The following is an 18967-nucleotide window of genomic DNA, read 5'->3' on the forward strand; positions in this document are numbered from 1 at the left end:
AAACAATGATAGAATGCTAGTGGCATTCTTTCAGCTGGCAACAGAGTCTGTAATACTTCATGTGTAGGAATGTTCTGGATTCCCAATTTACTAGTTAACTGTGCAGTGAATAATTTACACAGTCATAGCCCATTAATGGACGTATTGGTTTTCAACTATTAAACTCAATCTATAGATAATATGTACAGTTTAAAAATCATTAAAAACACAAAATAAATGCTATTTACCTTGACAACATTAGGCAGTGGCTCTCAACCTGTGGACAGTGACCCTTTTAAATCTCTATCTTCAATAATATTTACATTATGATTCATGACAGTAGCAAAATGAAGTAGCAACAAAAATCATTTTATGGTTGGGGGTCACCACAACCCCTTCCTAACACTGTGACCTCTAATATGGTTGTATGGTAAACGATATGAAAATGATGGCTAGTGGTCTGGATATAAACTCAACTTCCAGGAACACAATTACCATACAAATGCAGGAAATCCTCTTAACAGAACATTTTGAATTTTACCAAAAACTTGTTTCTAAAGGAAAAATCACACCAGAAAAAATCCTTTGTTTTTGTTTCTTTGTTACTTCATAGCTGTGGCATTTTCTTATTGTGAGTGGGGCTTAGTTCACCATGGCTGATGTAACCAATCATTACAAATGTGATGGCTTAAAAAAAAAACAAACAAAACAGAAAATCACTGCTTTTCAGTTAGAAAGAAGACAAATGGACTATTTTCTCCTCTTGGGATTTAAAGGTTATGTCATAGGCTGCAGGAAGGACCAAAATTCTCTTTGGCCAGAACAAGCAGTAGATTTTGGTACCTACCTTTACCTTTTCAACCATCCCAGTGGGCATCTTGTTCCTCGGGCAAAATCCTCATATTCTTCATGATCTGACATTGGTCTGTGGTCTAATTTTCTCCTTTGTACACTATTCACTAATAGTAGTAAGCCATTTGGGGAACATTGTGTACAATGTACGGGATATGCTAGCTAAAATCCTTTTCAGCTCAGTCTTCTAGAATATTCTGATTCTTATCCCCAACAGACAGTACACTTCACACCTAGTCCCCATACTTAGCACACTACAGCATATATCATTTGCCTACTAGGGCAGTGGTTCTCAGCCTTCCTGATGCTGAGACCCTTTAATACGGATCCTTATTTGCCTTGCTACTTCCTCACTGTAATTTTGCTACTATTATAAATAGTAATGTAAATGCAGGGTATCTGATATGCTATTCCCAAAGGGTCACAACCCCTGGACTGAGAACCGTGGTGCTAGACTGAGTTTTTCAGGCAAGGAACTGATTATTCTGTATTCCTAACCGATAAATAAAAGAACACTGCAGGAATGAACCTCTCTCTGGGTTCAGGTCTAATTAGGTCTCTGTGGATTTGATCTATCCATATACATATTTCAAAGTCCACCTAGTCAAAATGAACTTAATTTAAATTTCCAGCCACCTCTGCCTTCTGTGTTCTCACCTCCATTAATGACCTCGCAATTAACCAAGGGGCCCAGGCAGATTCCTTCCCCTTCATTGTTACTCTGACAACACTCCTGTTTTGACCCCACATCCTGCTTAGCCCATCTCTTTTCTTCATCCCTGGTCGCTGCCTGGATTCCATCTCTATTTTATCCTTAAGACTTTGGTACCAACCAAGCTTCTTATCTGCACAAATTCTGATCATGGAAATTAGGCTAGCCACCCTGCAAATGATCCTGGGTACAGTAATGACCTGGCAGCAGTGCTGGGCCTTTGTGAAAAGAGCTGTCATAGTGACACTGAGGCATAGACCTGCTGAGCAGCTGCTGTCCTGTGAGTTGGCTTCCCTTCTCTCCTGGATTCCTCATTCCCGTTACTCCTGAGGCTAGCTAGCAGCATACCCCCCACAGCTCATTACATACGTGTTCTTCAGGGACTGCTTCTCAGACCTTGCATGTGTGAAATGTCATTACTGAAACTTCACATTCCCATGGGTTTGGCTGGGATTGGAATTCTATTTTAGGATCATTTCCCTCCCTAAGAATTGCAAAAAGACTGTTCTATATTCCACTTTATAGCTCCTGTGAAGACTTCAGCTACTGTGGGTCTTGATTTTTGTCTCCTTGTGTGTCTGAGGTGTGTATATGTAGTGTGTAATGTGCTCACAGTGGCATGTGGGTGCACACACTGTGTGTGGAAGGTGGAGTTTCTTGCTGACACCAGAGCTCAGGCTTTTTGGATAGGTTGGCAGTTACAGCCTTTGCAGGACATCCACCTTGTACATGGGTGTTATGATCCAAGCTTTCATAACAGACCCTTCTAGCCAACAGGTACTTCCCCAGAGCTCTTGATCTTTTTGTTTCTCCTGTGTAAATGTTTAAGATACCATCCTTTTAAACTGGCTTTCCATCATTTGTAATGCATTCAGTGTGAATTATTTCACAATATTACACAGAAGGAACATTTTATTATGGAACCTGGTTTTCTTCAGTCACACCAGCTTTTCTGTACTGTTCTGTTGATAACTTTTGTTATTCCATTCACCTCCTTTTATGGAAGTTCTACTGTTTGCATGTTGGTTTCCTGGACTGATTTAACTTTCTTATGTTTTTGTTTTAATTTTCAGTTGAGACTGGATGCATTCAAGGTGGGATGGTGGTAGACCTTTCTCCCATTTTCAAGCTCTTTGTCCTTTCTATGACAATCTCTGGAAATTTAAGTGTTCCAATCCAACCACAAATATAATTTTATTTTATTCCCGCCTCCTTCCCTCTCTCCCTCCCTCCCTCTCTTCCTCTAACTTCTATGGTACTTGTGGTTTCTGAACACTTTTAATATTTTCTTATTCTTCTTTAAGGATGCATTACTTTTCATTTTAAATCTCAGAATCCATGTTCTCACTCTAGAGTAGAAGAGACTCTCATTTGCTGATCCTTTTAAAAAACTATTTCTTCTTTACACCATTCCCCCTTCCCTTTCCTCCCTCTAAAACCTCTTATAAACTTCTCCTTCCTCTCTTTCAAATTCATGGCCTCTTTCTTCATTAACTATCATTACATACATATATGTATAGACATCTATATTCTTTTTGTTTGTTTTTTGAATCAGGGTTTCTCTGTATCATTTTGGAGCCTGTCCTGGAACTTGCTCTGTAGACCAGGCTGGTCTTGTACTCACAGAGATCCGCCTGCCTCTACCTCCCGAGTGCTGGGATTAAAGGCATGCGGCACCAACACCCAGCTATACATCTACATTCTTAAATACATAAACACAACCTGCTCAGTCTATATAATGTTACTAGTAAGTATGTTTTCAGGGCTGACTGTTTGGTACTGGATTACCAGTTGGTGTGCTCTTCCCTGGGGAAGATTATTTCTCCCACTCTCAGCATCCCTTAGGTTGAGGCCTTGTGGGTTTTTATGGATGCATTATTATTAATATTTTACTTTTCATCTTGTTCCTGTTTTATTCTCTCTCTTTTTTTGCTTTTCTTTAACTGGTTATATTTGTAGGGCCTCAGCAAAATTAAGAAAGTATAAGGCTGTGATATACCTCCTGCCCCACACATAATGCTACCCTTCCTGCCACAGCGCAGGATTTGCAATTATCGAGGAACTCTGCCCCGTCTATATCATACAAACCCGCAGCTGACACGAAGGTTCCCTTTTGGTCTGGACACTCTGTGGATCTTGATGAATGTATACCCACCATTATGCTATCACTGCCCTGCATATTCTCTATGCTCTTCCTATCCATTCATCCTTCTCCCCTAGTCCCTGGTGATCACTTGTCTTTACTCGTCATAGTTTTGCCTCTTCCACAATGTCATATAACTGGAACCAAATCATACATAACCTTTTCTGGTTGGTTTCTTCTTTCTCTTAATTGTATATATTTAAGGTATTCAACTTGACATTTTGATAGACATACTGAAATTATGATATTCAAGGAAATAATCATATCCATTCAACTTTTCCTTCTTTCCCTCTCCCCCTCTCTCTTGGCTAAGAGGAACTAAAATTATTCTCTTGGCAAATTTCCATTAAACTGAATATTAACTATAACCAACCCTTATCTTTTTTAAAATCATTTTTTATTTGAATTAGAAACAAGATTGTTTTACATGACAATTCCCATTCCCTTCTCCCTCCCGTCCTCCTCTAACATGCCCCCCCCCAACTAAAACCCTATCTGTCACATATCCTTTCTTCTATTCTTCCCCTGACTCAACCTTTCTGCTCCCTAATGACCTCTGCATCCTTCCTCTTCTTCCCTTCTCATAGCTCCCTCCCCCTCTTCCTGTGCTCTCAATTTGCTCAGGGGATCGTGACCCTTTCCCCTTCTCTAGGGGACCATGTCTCTCTTAGGGTCCCCCTTGTTTACTAGCTTCTCTGGCAGTGTGGATTGTCGGCTCAACCAACCCTTATCTTAACTTTGTGTCCCTCTATCAAGAACTCACCATCTTCTCCTCCCTGCCCCAGTATCACTGACAAACAGTTTTATTGTGTTATTTTAAACTAAACCTTTTTAGTGTCCACATGTCAGTGAGAACATGCACGTTTTTTTCTTTTTTTTCTGTCTGGCTTATTTCACTTATCATTATCATAATATCTCCCATTATCATAATGTCTTCCAGGCTCCCCCATGCTCCCAGCACTGGCAAGATTCCCCTTTTGAGCCTGCTTTTAAAGGTTGGATAATATTCCAAAATACATATAGACCACTGCTTATCCATCTACCTAAAGACACACTGGGTGTTCCTATATTTCAGCACTGTGAAGAACGCTGCAATGAACAAGTAGCATAGGTGATTCCCACAAGGTATGGGCTTCATTTTTTGTGTACACACACCTCAAGCAGAACCCTGGAGCATATGGTTTCTTTCACCTGACAACATGCTTTTATCACTTCTCCATGCTACTTCAGGTCCTGGAAGTTCATTTCTTATTAGTACAAAACAATTTTCTCTTGTTTCAATGTCTCAGTTTGCTTAGTCATTCATCAACTAAAGGGTATTTTGGTCACTCCCTGGAAATTATAAATAAAATTGCTATAAACATCTATATACAAGTTTTGTGCAGGCATAAAAGTCTTTGTGTAATTGCGAAGAGGGATAATCCTGGCAGACCCTGTGGTATAAGTATGGTTTTGTAAGAATAAATAACAACAAAATAAAGGCCCTCCCAACTGCATTCCAGGGTGGCTGCAAAGGCAGTTCCTCTTGCTACTATCCTTGCGGCATCTGTTGTGACACTGCTCTGGACCTATCACCTAAGTATATTTATGAAGGCATCCCACTGCTGTTTCTGTATCCTTTTTTTTTTTTTTTTTGTGGTTGTTTTAGCATGAATCCTTTTCTCAACTGTGAACCGTTAATCTAATTAATCTTTACCAAAAAAAAAAAAAATCAAAATTGGAGTCAAACACTGGGGTAAGAACCTGAAAGATCTGAACAGAGAGCAGCCACCAGTTGCTTCCTACCACTCCAGTTCCTCAGCTACCCCTTGACAAACTGTATGGTAGTGATACGATAAACGGGAGCTCTGGCTTACTGAGTGACAGGTTTAATCATGCAATGGTCACACAGGAAGAAGCCATGTCTTTCTTGAAAGGTGCCCTCTTTATTTGTAGCTGGAGGTATTTTATTTTGGGCAGAAGAAATTCTATACTAAGCACTCCTCTAATCCCCGATGAGAGGAGATGCCCATGCCAACATTCTACAATGGTTATCAGGCCTCTTCCTCAGCTTGCCTGCCGCTGTTCACTTACATTCTGCCTTCAGGAAGATGACTCAGAGTCAAGTGCAGCACTCTCTTTTACTTCCTCTAGAAAATAAGCTTCAAGGTTTGCATGGTGGGAAATGGCAGCAGATTGTGTATGACTTGGGGCTATGAAATGCAAGATCAGTTCGTCTCACCAATGAACTGGCTGTGCAGTCCTGGGTAAATACACTATCTAATTTTGCCAATCTCTTAACACATACGACAAAATCTACCTTATGCAGTTGTTAGAAGGTTACACACGTACATCTCTTATGACACTGCTGAGCATACACTCATTATATCAAATGCTATTCTTAAAGAGGTTTGAGTTGTCACTACAGTAAGAAAGGAAAGGGAGCTGGGCATGGTGGCAAACACCTTTAATGCCAACACTTAGGAGGCAGAGGCAGGTGGAACTCTGTCAATATGAGGTCAGCCAGGGCTACATAGGAAGTTCCAGGCCAGTCTGGAGAGATGGCTCAGCACTTAAGAGAACTGGCTGCTCTTCCAGAGGTCCTGAGTTCAATTCTTAGCAATTGCATGGCGGCTCACAATCCAATGCCCTCTTCTTGTGTGCAGCCATAAACAACAGAGCACCAATGTACATAAAAGACATAAATACATCTTAAAAAGAAAAGGTTACAGGCCAGGCGGGGCCACTGTGGTGGTTCGAATGAGAATGATGGCCCCATAGACACGTATATTTGAATGCTTGGTCTCCAGTTGGTGAAACTGTTTGGAAAAGATTAGGAGGTGTGGCCTTGTTAGAGAAGATGTCACAGGGGGTGACAAACGCCCACACCAGGCCCATTCTAGCTTGCTTTCTGCCTGCTTGCTGCCATGCTTCCCATCATGATGATCTGGGTGTTGAGAGTTGGGGAGCAGCACAAGGTTAGAAAATAGACAGTGATTGGACACACAGGATGGGGGCTGGGGAATGAAAGATACATGAGACTCCTGAAAGAACTGACATAATTGAGATAATTATCATAATATCATTAAACCAATGGCTCTAAAGGCACAAACTGGTGATAATTCGGTGTGCAGTGGGGATGAGGAGCCAGAAGCGATACAGTGCTCCAGAACACTCATCCCCTCCTGATAGTGACGTGGAAGCTAGGGAGGGAGGGCAATTGTTCTAAATCCCAGAGTAGAAGCCATGGTTTCACACAATGACCAGCAGCCACTGCTTCTAAGACCACATCATGTATAAGACTCTGTCCCAGTGAGAACTCAGCATTCATCATGGCTCTGACACCTTACAGTCATGATTTTGTTTTATTCTAGGAAAAAAGTGCTGCCAAGACCATTTTATAGTCAACACACTAAGGCTGGGGGGTATATGCACCTCAACATGCCTTCTCAGGTCCCAAGAGATATCCTGACAGTCGGAAACCCTGCTTAAGACTTCAAGTAAGAGAGTTTCATGTGAAAAGACCCTTTCCTTTTATAAACAGGAAATTTCCATTTTATCTTTTAACTCTAGACAAATTACCTTTTATAAAGACCAGTGACTCTAGCCTAAATACAGTACCCCTTTATGACAGTCTACTAAGGGGGCAATTAGCCACATGCTCTTCTCCAGTCTCACAGGAACACACTGAGAAGCAGCCTACCTGTCCTGAGAGCTTTAGTGACTGAGGAATCGATCAGCGGAGACAGGGGCAGCATGAGTGGAGAACCATGAGTGGAGAGGTTAGTTCACGGACCCAAGCAGGCTACAAAAGGAAAAGAAAAGGAAAGGGAAAGAGAAACAGATGTTTTCACTTTATGTGCCCCGGAGTTAAAAAACAACAGTGTCAGAAATTTAAGGCTAAATGGTCTGAAGGATAAAATTAATATTATTTTTAAAATTCCATAATTCAAATAATTGAAGCTGACTGCCACACATGGTTGACTAAGGTTTTCATCTTTTGATAACATTTATCAAAAGAATATATTATAATGCTAGAAGACCTAACCTAATTATAGAACGGTTTTCATGCAAAAAAGTGAAATTCTACAATTGATATTCCTGACAGGATTTACAAATGCTATCTGAAGGTATTATTCCTGAATTCAGAATGCTCTTATAATAGCTTCTACTGTCTTCTGGTATTTTTATCTACCTTCACATTCACCCTGAGGGCAGAGGCATGAATTGGGAAGCCTGATGGTCAAAAACACCCAACTACTGGTATGAGTTGCAGCTCTGAGCTGTGAATTACAAGGTGGTTTTACGTAAGAATCACCTAGCTTATTTATAACACAATCTTTTCATTAAAAACAACAACAATAACAAAATAGGTATTTCTGATGCATAAACAAGGGAAATAAAATAGAATGGTGGTTTTAGAACTCTCTTCTCAAGAGTCTTAAAACTCTTAAAAATTACCTTCAAGGTTCTCATTTGTTTGAGCCCAGAACAATCCCACTTTAAAAATCTATTTTGTATCTGTATTCTGCTTCTGTAAATCTGCAGCCACAAGACCAGTGAGAGTAAATAGAGCTTGGCCATGCACAAATAAAGTTTGTGTTGGACTTGAACACAAATATAATCCAAAGATAAGTGACAAAAACACCAGCTTTCATCTTTAGCTCAAGAAAACAAAGCTGATAACCACACCATTAATGATAGATGCCCATTGGAAATTAGATTCTTGGGTGTGTGTGATGCTAGAGTTCCAAGCCAGGGTCCTGGTTGTGCTTACTAAATATATACGCTACCACTGAGCTACACCTTCACCCTCAGACTTTAGATCTCTGATGTTCACTTCTTATGCAAATACAAACTCAAGCAACTGGATCCAGTGAAAGCATGGTAGGTTACTCACCTGTCTGAATGCACATACTAAGCAGGAGATGGACTGAGTAAGAAGCCAGTAAAGCAACCAAGAGCAGCAAGAAACTAAAATATAAAAGAACACATGATTAAGTTTTCCGGAACTTGTTCTTTTTCATGACATCTCATTACAGATTTCTTCACTGTCAGACGGCCAAAGGGAATATCTTTGAGCAGAACTACAGACATTAAGGAAAGGACTGCTCTGAATTTACCAAGATTCACTTAAGCAAAATACAGTGCTTTGGAAACTAAAAGAGAAATCAAAAGAAATAAGCTTTACTTAAAACCCAAACAAATTCCTCCTTTTGCACTGTTTGCTGATGTCAAGCTCAGTGCTCAGTGATCTACACAGTCCCTTTAATGACTCATTTTTCCTGTTCTAAGTCTCAATGTCATCTTTTTACCCTATCTCCCTAACTCCCTCCCCTTCCAATGATGTGGACACATAAACCAGAGCTTTACCTGTAATAAAAAGATGGCAAGCAATTCCTAGCTTCTTTCCAGCTCAAACCCAAACAACACAATTAACACATTTCTAATGACATAATTTAAAAAAAAAACAGTATAAACAAACAGCACAAAACGATTCCTACTTGTTCTCGGGAAGACTCCGGCAGGGCAGGCTTCTAGCTATACTGCTGTCTCTAGTATAACACACAAGACTAACAGAAATCCTCTTTGTGACTCACGAAATACTTATTAGTAAGCAGCAAGCTGTCATTAAACTGACACTGGAGACCTCACAAAATTACAGTCTGACAGCATCGAGAGGGAATGTTGACTTGATGCAGAAAAGGCTGTTGGGCACCACAGCTTCAGGTGTGCATTGCCCTGAAGACCTCCCAGGGGAACAAGATGGGGACTGATGCTGATGACCCTGGCTCTCAGGTAGAGAGTGTGTTTGTGTCTTGGTTTTAAAGAAAAAACTTTAAAAAGTAAAATGTGAAAATAAGAGTAGATTAAGTTTTTTAAAAGCTTATAGAATAAGGACATAAAGAAAGGTTTTATATGGTAAATGACATGTTTATATTTTAAGCTGTTATAACAAGAAGCAAAAAGTTAAAACAAAAGACCCTTAAAACCAGTCCTCCAACCTAGCAGTGGTGGCACATTCCTTTAATCCCAGCACTGAGGAGGCAGAGGCAGACGGATCTCTGTGAACTCAAGGCCAGCCTGTTCTACAGAGTGACTTCCAGGACAGCCAAAGCTACACAGAGAAACCCTGTGTGAAAAAACTAAGAAAAGAAAACAAAACAAAAAAAAAACCAAACAAACAGAAAAAGTTCTCCAACCTTCTCTCACAGTCATGTCCTATTCAGGAACATCATTTTTCTTTTACCAAATCTCTTGTATATTTAGATGTACAGATACCATTATGTTACAACTGCTTTACCGCACTAACATGTAGAATACATTATACTACATGATTTTTAGCCTAGGAGCAACAGGCTGCAACATATAGTGTAGATGTGTGAGTGGCTTCGCCACCTCTACATGGATCACCCAACCATCAATCAGGCTAATGCTACACTTCAGACAGTGTAATGGCTACTCCATTTGGTAAAGTTCCTTCTCTATTTTGGTTAAACAATGACAATTCCCATTTAGTTCTGAGAACTTAAGTTAACTTTTTTTTCTTTCTAGATTCTCACCCTTTGTGCCCTATGGACCTTAGTAATGGGTGACTAGGAAAGATGCTTATCTAACACATGACATTCTTACCACTCACCTTACTTCCTTAGCTACCCCTAGCAACTCACCTGCCAAAAAGGGGGAAATTTCAGTGGCCTTCCTCCTTTCCTTTTTGTGCCCTATAACTACCTCAGGCTGTAAGCCAGCAGGCTCTGATTCTTATGCCAGAGCCCCCCTCTGCAGGTTCTTTCCCAACTAAAGCCCATGCTGTCTTCAGAGTCACTGATTGCCTCTTGATGTTCTTACAAGAATACATATACCTCAAGCTGTGCATGATGATACCATTCCTCCCAACTACAGATCAGTTAGGCACAAGGGTAACAAAACAAGGCTAAAACCTCAGAAATAACCCAAAATTCCTTATGAAAATGAAAACGTGATGATACAGTATGAAAACAGGCCTCACCTAAATCCAAGGATACCGGTATTAGCCATCACGTAAGCCAAGCCAAGGATGCCACTTCCCATGATGGCATTCATCACATTAAAGACTGAGAGACCGAATGAAACACCCGGGGATCCCTGGCTGTGAGGTTCCTGGAAAAGCACAATTGAACCACTTTAAATGTCTGAATGAGGAAGTTAAAAATCTGTCGAAACATCACTGTCAAATTATGGAGCCAATCTACAAGCCTGAGGATTTGTGTGCAACACTAACTACTTAACCAGGACATGGTTAGTTCTTTTGTACCTGTTACACCAGCTGGAGTTATCTGAGAAGATGACACCTCAGTTGAGAGAATGCCCTCCTCATATAGCCTCTAGGCAAGCCTGTGGGGGTCCTTTCCTGACTGATATGGAATGGCACAGCCCATTTTGGGTGTTGCCATCTCTGGGTAGGCCTTCCTGGGATGAAAAAAAGCAAACTGAGCAAGTCGGAAGGGGCAAGCCAAAAAGCAGTATTCCTCCACAGCCTCTTTAGTTTCTGCCTCCAAGTTCCTGCCCTGCCTTCTCTTCATGAAGGCCTGTAGCTGTAAGATGAAATAAAACCTTTCCTCCCCAAGTTACTTTTTGTCATGGGCTTTATCACACCAATAGAAAGCAAATTTGGACACAGCACTTGATCCTTTCCTTTTGACCTACTGGTACAACTAGAGGAATCTAGTCTTCCAGGAAAATTACTTCCTCCAGTACAGGGCCCAGGCTGGCTTCATTTGGAGCCATGGCCTTCCTTGTGACTTCAAGAGATCAAGATAAGGTAAACAAAGGGTGGAGACTGAGAGAAGCAAGAGGACTCAGCTCACGTGATTCCTGAAGAATCCCTGTGTCAGCATGGAACTGTTGTCCATAACTCTTCTTCCCCAAGTACTTGGGCTGCAAAACTAACCTTCTGTTTATAGACCTAAACACGGATGATCAGGAATGCCTTACAGGGCCAACAGAAGCAAAGCTATCATTTGTTACAGTCGAAGGATTGAGTTGAAAAGTGGAGTACCAGGACTGGAAAGCAGGTCTGGGTTAGGGCACTTATCCAGCATGCCCAAGGCGCTGGGCTGGCCCTTCAGCACGGAAAAGGGGCGGGGGTCCTGGGGCACACACAGCCCACCACAGCAGCTTTAGGTTAAGGACAAGCTACGTGCATATCAACAGATTTCTCTCCTCGTCTCCACTTACAGGGTCTTCTGTACTAAAGTACCCTTTGCCCCATGAAAAGAAATATCTCATGATTCTTGCAAAGACCTCACAAGACTAGAGGGAACTGAAAAGGCGACAAAGATACAAAACAACGGTGAGTCACAAAACCCTAGTTCATCCTCCCGCCGGTGTCCCAAGCCCCACTTTTGACTGAGAGCTCCAAGTTGCTGCCACATTCCAAACTCGGCTGGGGTCAGTGGTTCGGGCCCCACCCCGGGGTCTGTACCCTGCAGTGTAGAACTCTTCTTGCAAGCGCTGGTGGATGCCACAGCGCATCAGCCCCGCGCTGCTAGCGGAGCCCACTTACGTTGCTTAGCAACGGGCTCCACTCTTCCGCAGCCGCCGCCTCCTCCTCGGGCTGCTGGGCAGAGACGTACCAGCCGGGCTCGGCTTGGAAGCTGTCCTGCGACGCCTGCATGCTGCTCCGCGGCCGACTACCAAGTCCATCGGCGAGCCTCTGGCCCAGCCCCACGCGCCCTGTTGAGTCCCGTCAGGGGCGGAGTTACGGGCCTGGCCCTTCCGGGTTCCCGTACCTCACGGCGGCCAGGAAGAGAGAGGAGTCCACGAGATCTGACTTTACGTTCCCTCCGCGGCCACCAGTGATGACGTCACCGAGAGCCCGCCCACCCTCCGAAGACCCATTTCCGAGCTGCACCGGAGCATGAGGTGAGGCGTCTGGTCTTAAGCCGGCTTCGATGATGCTGGACTTGGGAAGGTGCGGCGGGTGAGGGGCCCGCAGTGTCCCGGGTGATGCGAAAGACCTGACGGTCCAGCGGCAGAGCCCGTGCTCTCGTCTCCTGCCCAAGGAGCGCGGAAAAGCCACCAGGTCATTTGTCTTCATGGCCAACAGGCTGCTAAGCCAAGACCCCAGCCCTTGGTAAGGGGGCTGGTCACACGCCTGGTGAGGGTTCGGGTGAAGCTCAGTGGTTGATCGATTGCCTAGCATGAGTAATGCCCAGGATTAGATTCCCAGTATCACAAAGATCTTTTCATGGTTTTTACTCACCTTTTTGCAAATGGTAAATGGACACCTAAATTACTCAGTGTCAGTATAGTTCATTAACTACTAGTATAAATCCAAATTTCATTGCTTTATATCATAGGGATCTGTGACAGAACCCTTTACCATTTTCTTAGTATTTTACAAGATGAATAACTGATATTGTGCTTCAGACACACAGTCAACCCTCGACGACATCAAAATACCGAAGCCTTTAGTTTTAGGCAAGACACATGACAGTACAGTATGAATGGCAACCTAGCAATATACTACAGCCATGTGTGAGGGGAGAGCGTCTCATTTATCCAGACTGGCCTGGAGGATGACCTTGAATTTCTGACCCTCCTGTCTTCTCTTCTGAGTGGAGTGTTGGGATCAGAGGCCTGCACCACCATACCCATTATGCAGTGCAGAAAGCCCATGGTTTTGTGTGTGCATGCTAGGCAAGCATCTTCTAGCTGAGCTGTATTGCCAGCCCTTAAGGTCTTTCTTAACCAAAGGCTTTGTATTTTGAGATTGGTCTCAAATGCATCCGAGGCTGGCCTTGAATTTTTAATACTCCCTGTCTCCCTATTGCGGAGATTACAGACCAACACCGCCATGCCTGATGTAAGTGATGCTGGGGATAGACCCCAAGGCTTTGTGCATGCTTGGCAAGCTATGTTTGAAGCCTTGCTGAACCACTTACCAGCCAAAGAACTTTGGGTGATTGACTTTACTCCTTAGCTTACAAAGTTGATACTATAGCTTCTAATACCATAGCCCATAAGAATATCCTAGGAAATATTGCCATTGGTGGCATCATATATCATAACCATTTTATCTAGAGATGCCCCTTATCTCAGATTTCACACTTCCAATTCTATATGTGTTCTGTAGAAAATTGTGAGCAGAGGCCATTGGGTATGGGGAGGCTGCTGGGCTCCTTAATCCTTCCGTTACAAGGGCAAGTAGATTGAAGATGCAAATTTATTGTTTAGTCAGTGACAAAGATCATATGGTCCTGCAGGAGAGATTGTCCTCCCACACCATTCAAATTTTTTGTCAGCACTTAGCAGGTGACTTGAAAGAGAATTTATATTTTCATTCTCAAATGCCATTGTGAATGTGCTCATAATGTAGTTTGATGATGTTTTTTGAATCTTTTCCTAGAATCTTATGGAAGCCATTTGGATTCTTAAGAAGACTTTTACAAGTAGAATGTTGTCACCCCAATGAGTTGATATCTGTGTCTGTACTGACAAGGAGGACATTGGTAACGAGGCTTAGTAAAGCACCTAGTATTTTTTGGTTGGGTCAAAGACAAGGATTCTCAACCATGCCAGAAATAGAAGCAAGTATCAGAGATACCGAACTATTTTCACCACCCTCTGATGTTCGAGGAATGACAAAACTTGACAGAACAGCTTTTAAAAAGACAGTGTCCATCCCGGTGCTTAAAGTGAGAAAAGAAGTGGTCAACAGACTGATGCGAGCCCTCAAGAGGGTGGCCCTGCAGCGTCCAGGCGTAAAGCGAGTCATTGAGGATCCCGAAGATGGGGATAGTAGACTCATTATGCTGGATCCCTACAAAATGCTCACCGTTGACTCATTTGAGAAAGCAGAATTCGCTGTTCTAGAGGAACTTGATGTCAACCCACAGTTATCTGAATACAATTTGGAACTAACTTATGAAAACTTTAAGTCAGAAGAAGTTTTGAGGGCTGTGCTTCCTGAGGGTCAAGATGTGACCTCAGGGTTCAGCAGGGTTGGACATATTGCACACCTGAATCTCCGAGATCATCAGCTACCATTCAAGCATTTAATTGGTAGGTGTATTATAGTTCGGTTCATGTTCTAGGAAAAAAAATGACTAATTTTAGTGCTTCAGTTTTTATTTCAAAATGCTAACTTACAGAAGCAGGGTAGCTTATTTTAATTTCAAGTCAAATTGTAAGCACCATCCTGTTTTTTGAAGAACATTTTGGATATATCCTCTCCATAGTCACGGGATTGGCACAGACTTTGGGTATCACGACACCAAAAAACAAAACAAAAAAAACCAAGAGCTTCTATATTGAATATAAATCTTTTGGTCCAAAAGGCTACTTTGGGACAATGTTCAGTAGTACTAGGTTTCAAAATTTTTGGTGTTTTAGAGTCAAATATACAATGCTATTCATTTATTGACTTAGCTAATTAAGCCTCTTCTTTATGTTAAGTACTTGAAGACATTTTAAGTGTTCCTAGCTGTTTAGAAGCTCCATAGAGACCCAAGGCCTTTATAATTGAATAGAAGACTAATCAAAATCATGTTATATAAGTATTTGGTGTACATGCATTCTGTAGATTATTACTCTTTTTAATACAATAACATTTCAAAACTTGTGGGGATTATTCTCAGCTTTAAAATGCAGTATTCAGTGTTTTGCATGGCTAGGACTTGATAATGGTGCCATTCTGTTTTCTCTGTTTTTATTGACAAAGACACTGATCCTGCACGGTAGTGACCCTTGTGGGGACTAGGTGCAGTGTCAGATGTGGGCTTTCATATACTACCTGCCTACCCTAACTCAAAACATTCTTTGGCCATTCTTGTTTTTTAATTTTTCATAAAGTGCTCAGGGGTTACAAAACACCTCTGGCTGGAGACACAGCTCAGTGGGCTTACCAAATATGTGCAGTTTTTGCTATGGAATTTTAGAATTGCTTTTAATATTTTAAGATTTCATTTAAAATTAACTTTTATATCTTAAAAGTTAGTGGAAAACAATACAGCCATGAATGCGTGGGCAGCACAAACAAGACTTGGTGGGTGTGAAAAAAAAGAGAACACAGAGTGGGTGGGGAGGGGAGAGGGATGGGTGGATCTGGGAGTTGGGGAAAGAAGTTAGTAACCTTAAAACTCACTGTACAAATTCTCAAAGAATTTTTTAAAATTGAATTCAGATATTTGAAGCAGGACACGTATTCTGAATTCTGAAATTCTCATTGTACTTCAGTGAATTTATATTCAGTACATTTTACTGACTTACAGATGAAGTTCTTTCCTTATGAAACCAGAGCATAAAGGTCTTTATAGAATTTTGAAATGTTGACAAAAAGATAGAGACTTGACTAAAGGGCAGCAGTAAGTCATTTTTGATGTATATTATTGTCTTTGTAGCTTTTCCACTATGATAAATATTCAACTGAAAGAACAATTTAAGTAAAAGGACTTTTTAAATTTAGGTCAGACACTGAAGAACCTATGTCTCCTTGGTTGTAAACATTGCTTGTTGATACACATTTCCAAACTGGAGACACTTGTTTTAGACCCACAGTAAAAAGCACCCTTTGGTGTGAGGCCAGCAGGGACAGGCATGTCTTTGCTGGCTTTCAGGGACCATTTGTTGTTCGGGGCTTTCACAGCTTCTCATTCCATTCTTTGCCAGTTTCATATTTGCTTTTATCTTAATATGTTTAACAAAAATGTGGAAAAAACAGTAAACTACAAGTCCTCAAAAAAATTTTAAAGGTGCCCATAAATTTTCTATATGTACTATAGGCTGTCTGTCGTCAACTCATCTCTTTGATTTTCAGAATTGTAGGCAGAATTACACCATGTACAGTTTTTATTTGTAAACCTAAGGAAAATGCAATTCATTTCTGTTAAGTATTTTCCATTTTAATTTCACAAACAGTAAGCAGTATTTATAATGAATTTGCCATCTTCTAGGCCAAGTTATGATAGACAAAAATCCAGGAATCACCTCTGCAGTAAATAAAACCAGCAATATTGACAACACATACCGAAATTTCCAAATGGAGGTGCTGTCTGGAGAGGAGAATATGCTGACCAAGGTACTGTGCTGTATCACCAACCCAGAGTGAACAGAACAACTGGTGCTTGGGGCCAAGACAGCGCGTGTTCAGAATGCCCAGAGTTGAAGTGCTCTCTCTGTGAGGCTGAACAACTTCTGCACTCAGACTGGAAGGGGATCTGGTTAGTGCTGCTCTAATGAGAGCGAGCAGTCCATCAGTAAAGAGCTTTCGCTCTCTCTGTATTGCGGTGAATTGCACATGGACAGTTAAGTGACAGAGCAAGCTGTGCCACAGTGTGTGCAAAGTAGTTCTTGGGACATCCGCCTGGGTTATCCCTGGGCACTCTTGGGAGCAGATACTTAACTGTTTCCAGCTCTGGTCTGAAGCCTCTGCTTTGGTTCAAGGAGTATGGTAATAGACCAATATGAAATTTGGGCCCCAGGAAACAGAAGAAAGATGTAGCAGCTTTGTCTAAGTTAGGAACTTTCTGGTCTTTGATTCTTTGTTCATAAAATGAGGGGCTTAAATGTCTAATTTGTAGACATGAAACTTGTAAAATTTTAGTAATTATCATCTTTAGATGACATGTTTTTAAACATGGATACCTCAAATTCTAACATGTCTGTCTGCCTTTGCAACCTGAATGCTGTTGAGGACCGCTTGCTGTGTGGAAGTGCTCTAAGAGGGAGGTTTCAGATGATTCATGCTGTTTTCATTCTTCAACTGGTAACATAAGCCAGTTAATTAGTTAGTTGGCCTCTCTGCAGTGTTCCTCATGTGAATTGGAATCAACTTTATGACCCTTTTGGATGGGAACAACTCTCAGGCTTTGAAGAGCTGACTTTTCTCATGAAAAAGGTGAATGCAAGATATTAGCCCCAGAAATGGTATGAACACTAGGATTCTACTCAAAATGTTTTCAAGTGAAGTTATTTCCTCCTATGATAGTCACATTTACATGTATGTTCTCACGTGTACACACATAACCTATCCACTTTCAGTGGACAAACTTAAAATCCAATGCAATTAACTAAAAACATGATATGTTTTTCAGGTTCGAGAAAACAACTACACATATGAGTTTGATTTTTCCAAAGTCTATTGGAATCCTCGTCTTTCCACAGAACATGGCCGGATCACTGAACTTCTCAATCCTGGAGATGTCTTGTTTGATGTTTTTGCTGGGGTTGGGCCCTTTTCCATTCCAGCAGCAAGAAAAAACTGCACAGTATTTGCCAATGATCTCAACCCTGAGTCCCATAAATGGCTGTTGCACAATTGTAAGCTGAACAAAGTTAACCAAAAAGTAAAAGTCTTTAACATGGATGGAAAAGACTTTCTCCAGGGACCAGTCAGAGAAGAGTTAATGCTTCGGCTAAGACTGCCAACTGAAGAAAAACCCTCTATCCACATTGTCATGAACTTGCCAGCAAAGGCCATAGAGTTTCTCAGTGTTTTCAAATCACTTCTAGATGGGCAGCCGTGCAGCAATGAGTGCCTTCCCACAGTGCACTGCTACTGTTTCTCCAAAGATGCTAATCCTGCTAAGGATGTTTGTCAGCAAGCTGGAGCCATGTTAGGCATTTCCTTGGAGGCAAGTAGTTCAGTTCACCTCGTGAGAAATGTGGCCCCTAACAAGGAAATGCTATGCATCACCTTCCAGATTCCTGCTGCAACTCTCTACAAGAACCCGGCCCTCACTGGAGGTGAGCAAGTTCTTCAGACTGGAGTGTGGCGTATAATACCGTTAACGTAGCTTGTGTGTATGTGTGTGTTCGAGCGCGTGCGTGCATGTGTGTAAGGTTTGCAAGTTGGAAAATTAAACTAGTTCCAGTCATTTTGTTGTGAGACCTTGCCACTTAGTTTAGAATGCTTGTTCAAGTTTTAGCATGATAGGTGGTTTAGACTAATAGGCTTGTTTCGTTAAAATAAATCCACAGCAATGTTCTTTAAGTTGACTGAATGAAAAAAATCTTAAGAATATCTTTTTTAGAAGAGTATTCAACTGTTAAAAATCCTCTAAAATGTGTTTTCTGAATTTGTTACAGAGAATTACGAAGAGCCATCTCTTAAACGGCAGAGGACAGATGATTCCTTCTTGGAACCACAAATCACTTCAGATTCTTAGTTTAAAATGTTTTCTCCATCTCCCCAGTAAATATTTTTTGTAAAGAAGTACAATTTGTATGACTTGACTATCGGGTATTTGTTATTGAGCCCTTATGTTTTGCTCTTATAAATGGAACAATACCAAAGTAAAACTTAACTGAAATAAGCTGAA

General features: G+C 41.4%; 2 protein-coding genes across 4 annotated transcripts in view; one reads left to right on the top strand and one right to left on the bottom strand.

The window, feature by feature from the left end:
• Slc38a6 (solute carrier family 38 member 6) overlaps positions 1 to 12355 on the bottom strand; it is a 56775-nt gene extending 44420 nt beyond the window's left edge. Inside the window, exons 1-3 of one of the 2 annotated variants that reach the window (XM_035445005.1) lie at positions 10675 to 10743; positions 8566 to 8639; positions 7369 to 7470 (exon numbers count right to left, since the gene is read on the bottom strand). In XM_035445005.1, coding sequence (XP_035300896.1) covers positions 7369 to 7423 — 55 coding nt within the window. In that variant the 5' untranslated portion in view covers positions 7424 to 7470; positions 8566 to 8639; positions 10675 to 10743. Of the gene's footprint in view, positions 1 to 7368; positions 7471 to 8565; positions 8640 to 10674; positions 10806 to 12210 lie in introns of those variants that run through there. The other variant, XM_027418241.2, reaches the window with a different exon arrangement.
• A 76-nt stretch (positions 12356 to 12431) lies between these two features.
• On the top strand, positions 12432 to 18967 carry Trmt5 (tRNA methyltransferase 5). 2 transcript variants are annotated; one of them, XM_027418239.2, is made up of 5 exons: positions 12432 to 12569; positions 14056 to 14711; positions 16601 to 16725; positions 17741 to 18392; positions 18735 to 18967. In XM_027418239.2, exons 1-5 carry the CDS (start codon positions 12565 to 12567, stop codon positions 18812 to 18814), a joined length of 1518 nt encoding a protein of 505 aa, XP_027274040.1. In that variant the 5' UTR covers positions 12432 to 12564; the 3' UTR covers positions 18815 to 18967. The 2 variants fall into 2 exon arrangements, with proteins under 2 accessions (XP_027274040.1, XP_027274041.1); XM_027418240.1 differs by lacking the exon at positions 12432 to 12569 and adding an exon at positions 12576 to 12780.

This window comes from Cricetulus griseus, chromosome 5, assembly GCF_003668045.3.
Source record: "Cricetulus griseus strain 17A/GY chromosome 5, alternate assembly CriGri-PICRH-1.0, whole genome shotgun sequence".
In the NCBI taxonomy this organism is placed as follows: domain Eukaryota; kingdom Metazoa; phylum Chordata; class Mammalia; order Rodentia; family Cricetidae; genus Cricetulus; species Cricetulus griseus.

Coding starts and splice junctions, on each gene's coding strand:
- Trmt5 (XM_027418239.2), top strand. Junction 14,712..16,600: donor ACCATTCAAGCATTTAATTG/GTAGGTGTATTA, acceptor GCCATCTTCTAG/GCCAAGTTATGATAGACAAA. Junction 16,726..17,740: donor AGGAGAATATGCTGACCAAG/GTACTGTGCTGT, acceptor TATGTTTTTCAG/GTTCGAGAAAACAACTACAC.